Genomic DNA, 4568 nt, shown 5'->3' on the forward strand with positions numbered 1-4568 from the left:
GCCTATTATCTATCCCAAGATGGCTATATTTTCACAATTTATTTTACTGTAAATATTACTCATACAGACCCATATTTGTAGCCACAGATACAGTTAGACACCTGGCTCCATTTAATTCACTGTACCATAACTATACTAAGACAGCATATTCCTAACACTTAACTCAGTATAAACTGACAGTCACAAAGAAGAAAGCAATTTTCATCCTTTTCCCCACTCGCAATGCTTCCTTCCCTTATATGAGAATTAGGTGAAATGGAAATTCAGTTGGGGAATTCCATTTTAAAAAATCCAGTCCCAAAATGTTGGTCTTGACCTCAATCAGTTCCCTGACTTGATTCATCACACAAAAAGTTGTTTCACATAAAGGAAAGGAAGTACACAAAATAAGCCACCCTGCATAAAAGATGTTTCTTTCTGCAGTAGTACTACCTTATACCAGCTCAACATGTTCTTCAAGTGACTGCCAAAGCTACTTTAGCAGTTGCAGGTAATACAGAAAACTCATACCTCAATATTTTACAAAAATCTATCATCACAGTCAAGATGACAAAGATACCTGTACTAAGCATTTCATGTAGCAACTGAAAAACTGTTTCACACTTTTTTATTTTCCTAATTATTTTTTTAGGGTTCTGATTGCCTCCCTCCCTTAGATCAACAGACAAAGCCACAACATTCACTTCTCAAGTTACATTTAAATAATTTCAAAATTCTCATATGTAATATGAACAGCACCCTCTTAAAGTTTTGATATTTAAAGTTTCGTTAATGCCATTAACTAAACATTCAAGTGTGCTCAGTTATACTATTTGTCTAAACTTTGCAGATAATCAAGATATATATATACACACACATATTTTTAAAATCTTCCCACTAGAGAAATGTGCCTCTTTGTACATCAATGCCTTCTTTGCGCAATTCAGTGACTGTACAGGCACTGCATATAGCATTAAAAATGCTGCTGCTTTGTTACAGAGCACAGTACTTCTATTTTGCAGGAGAGTAATTTATCTTGAATAAAGACTAGCAATCCACTGGTGATCTGCAGATTACAATGAAGTCATGCATTTACATTCTTAAACAATGGACAGTTCTAAGGGAAAGGTCCACCAGTACCGAGATAGTCTGTTACCCTTCCCCTTTCCCCACTGCCAAAGCATCACTTCTTTAAAGCTGGGGTCAAAACTATTAACTATTTAAGTATCATCTACTAGGAGCTATCCTGACAAAGAAACACAGACTAAGGTTTTAAATAGAAGCAGATACAAGAATTCACCAATTTCTAATATCATAAATAAAACTTTATTAACCTTATAAAATAACTCCAAATAACTTTGATGTGGTCTCGCTCCTTCTTTATTCAAAGGTCTGTTTTGAATAAATTTTAGTGATCTATATTGCTCAGCCTATTCTAGCAACAAAAATGAGTCAGGGAGGGGGGTCAGGATATCTCCATCTTAGTTTTTATTCTTTCCACACACTTTTCACACTATGGCTCACACTCCTCATATAGTCCTGCTCACAACGTCACTCTGTGCCCACGCATCTCTTCTCAAATTATCTCCACAACACTAACACATCATACCTTTCCTTTACTCCATCAGACTTAAAGTGTACTCATTCCTCTAGTTCTGATCTCCAGTTTGATCTTTGTTATGAAACTCATACTCTAATAGCAGAAACCTATACATTACTTAAGTTTATGAGAGAGCTTTTACTGCAGTTGTAATTTAATTTTAACTGGTAAGAGAGAAGACAGCAAACATTTGAGAAATAGAAACAGAACTTTACTTACCTTGAAAATGCCAACCCAGTCTTTCTGATGAGGATGGATAAACTGGGTCAGAGTGTAGTGACATTCAAGGTGTGTGTTTGGAAGGTAACTTTTTGCCACATTTTGAAAAATTACATGTGCAAAATTGGAAGTCTGCAAAGCGTTAGCCGAAGACGGAACTTCTTGAAAGGACGACATGCTTGATCTGTTAACAAAACTGTACAAGTTGATACTTTAATATAGTGGAAAAATGAGTTAAGTTTCATAAATTAATCTAGTTGAAATATACAAGACAGAGAAACCTAACAATTAGTTCCTCTCTTCTGAAAACAGCTACAGACCAAGACCACCAAAGTGCACTGCCTCAGTAGCACTCCAAAACAATCACCTCTCGGAATAAAAGGGCAGCCATTTCAGCGATGACATCAAGATGGAGAGAAAGCACTGTTTAGCTGAATACCCCCAGCATTATAATCTCAGATACTGTGGCAGAAAGTGGGAAATAAAAGCGGTGGTGTGAAAACAAAGCACGATTCTTACTTGATGAAATATTCTTAATGGCTGTGGATGTGGCAGGGAAGGAAAAACAAAGCTCTATAGCTCCCCACTTATAAACTTTTCTCAGAATTTGTACTGCTCAGTGCTTTTTTATACATTAAATATTTTGTTCCCTCTCAGTGAAAGTAACAAAGTTCCATTTTAAGACGTTTTTAAAAAACAAGAAAGTTTATCTAAACAGGATGGTTTTGCCTAAGATTGTTTGGGTTTTTTTCCTCCTTCTTCAAAAGAGTTCCCTTGCCTCAGTTTAGCCGTCTGTAAGCACCTTTTACTGTTCTCACCATAACACATAAGCTCCCAGCCCTGTATGTTTAGCTTCATTACCATCAACAATGGACTTCACCAATAGCGGGAATATTTAGATATGCATGCAGTTTGAGGGATTAACACTACTCAGTTGGACTGCAAAAGCTTTTAATCATGCTTTCCATTCATCACCTCATTCAGGACAGAGTGCTAAAAACTACAGCAATGCATGATGCTTCACAAGCAGAACAAGAATGTCCCTTCCTCCCATTCGGCAACATCAGCCAAAAATGTAAGATGGGCAACTGAAAAACTTCAAGCGTTTGACTTCAATCAAAAATTGTACAATCAGAAGTTTGTCAAAAGATTTGATATTATGAGGTTTGGAGCCTTAAATATATAGCACTTTTCTAGAAAGATGAGCCATCCTATTTTTGTAATTGCTATGAGAAGTAAATTTATACTGACCAAGCAAATTCACATCCTGAATGAGATAACTGCCAATATAATCTATGTAATGGCATAATATATTACTTTTATTGAAGATACGTGCAGAAACCAATCCCAAAAAGGGATGGGCCACTGCAAGTCTCAAGAAGTCCAAAGATCAAAGGCTGCCTGTGTATTTCCTATAGCCTTTTAAAATTTCTTTTTGCCAGTTAAAAAATAAGTAGCAAAGAGCTCATGTTTTCTGAAATGAAATGTGCTCTGAAGTAAACAGGTATTCATAATTCAAGGCAAGGAAAAGGTAAACAGGGATTATTTTAGGTTTAAGCCCTCAACGTTTTAAGCTTATTACTGCCCAATTTTGCGTAACACACAGAGTTCATACAGGTAGCCACGACATTACTTTGATATACTAGATGTTAAGTAAAAAGCTGGTTTGTACCCTGAACAACACAAGTAGTAAGACAAGATACCAAGCTTGTGAAGATTAACAGATATAAAGGACAAAACCAGGAACTTACACAAGCAAGAAATTGAGTAAAGATGGAAAGACAGCTTTTGAGAGACAACAGGGTACACATAAATCCTATGTTATCTATCTTCAGAGTCCAAAAGAGCATAGGAAACTGTATGGCATAGTAAAACCCTGAAAACTCCCACACCTCTCAAAAGAGATGATTACATACAGAACATCTCTCAAATTCACTCTGAACTACAAATGGTATGGAGCAGCAGTTTCTACAATTCTAAAATAAATAGAATAGCCTTAATCTTTGAAGTGAAACAAATTAATTCATTTTTAGTAATTCAGTAGAAATGTTTACAGTGACAGTACCTGAAGCCAAACAATACTGACATGAATCAGCCTGTTCCAAGTTTTCATTACCCATAAATACAAAAAGAGTAAACAAAGCATTAATAACAAAACCAACTGAATTTAACTTCTTTTAAAATAAGTCTCTTTCTAAAATTACATAGTTTATTCTAAGCACAAAAAACAAACAAACGAAAAAAAACTCAACCTTTCATTTCTGCACACTGGTTGCTAGCTACCACAGTCAAGTACTAGCCTTAGTGAAACCAGTAAAGAGAGGCTGGTTTTCAAGCCCAAAGCAAACCTAATTCACAAATCTGAACTTGTACAGACCAGCAGAATCATTTGGGATTACTGTTCTCCAGCAGGAAAATCCCCGGCGCTTAGGTGAAGCCGAGATCTACTTCCAGTTCAAGGATAGTTTAGGGGATGCTGGCTGCTTGCTTACTTACTTAACTCACAGCTACCGCTTGGGAAACGGGAGAGGAGGAGGAGGAGAAGGAAGAAGAGCTACGCTTACGCTTCATTACTGACACGACAAGCGATTCCCTCGGGGAGGCTGAGCGACGTATTTGGTTTTACGCACCGAAAAGGTCGGAGGGAAGAAAAGCTCGTCAGGCAGGAAAAACACGAGCAGGGCGAGCCGCACCGCCGCAGCCAGCTCCTCCCGGAGCCCTCCAGCCGCGGTCCCGGCGGGACGGGGCTGGACCGGGCGCAGCCCACACC

The 4568-nt window shown here is 37.7% G+C and overlaps 1 protein-coding gene across 4 annotated transcripts in view; it reads right to left on the reverse strand.

Annotated features, from left to right (window-relative positions):
* The window catches only part of TAX1BP1 (Tax1 binding protein 1), a 62105-nt gene extending 57560 nt beyond the window's left edge, over window positions 1-4545 (reverse strand). For 3 of the 4 annotated variants that reach the window (XM_026841960.1, XM_026841958.1, XM_026841959.1), the window contains exon 1: window positions 1799-1997. In XM_026841960.1, the coding sequence (XP_026697761.1) occupies window positions 1799-1975 (177 nt within the window). In that variant the 5' untranslated portion in view covers window positions 1976-1997. Of the gene's footprint in view, window positions 1-1798; window positions 1998-4428 lie in introns of those variants that run through there. The other variant, XM_026841957.1, reaches the window with a different exon arrangement.
* Between the last annotated feature and the right edge of the window lie 23 nt (window positions 4546-4568).

This window comes from Athene cunicularia (genome assembly GCF_003259725.1).
Source record: "Athene cunicularia isolate RWA chromosome 2 unlocalized genomic scaffold, athCun1 chr2_part1, whole genome shotgun sequence".
In the NCBI taxonomy this organism is placed as follows: domain Eukaryota; kingdom Metazoa; phylum Chordata; class Aves; order Strigiformes; family Strigidae; genus Athene; species Athene cunicularia.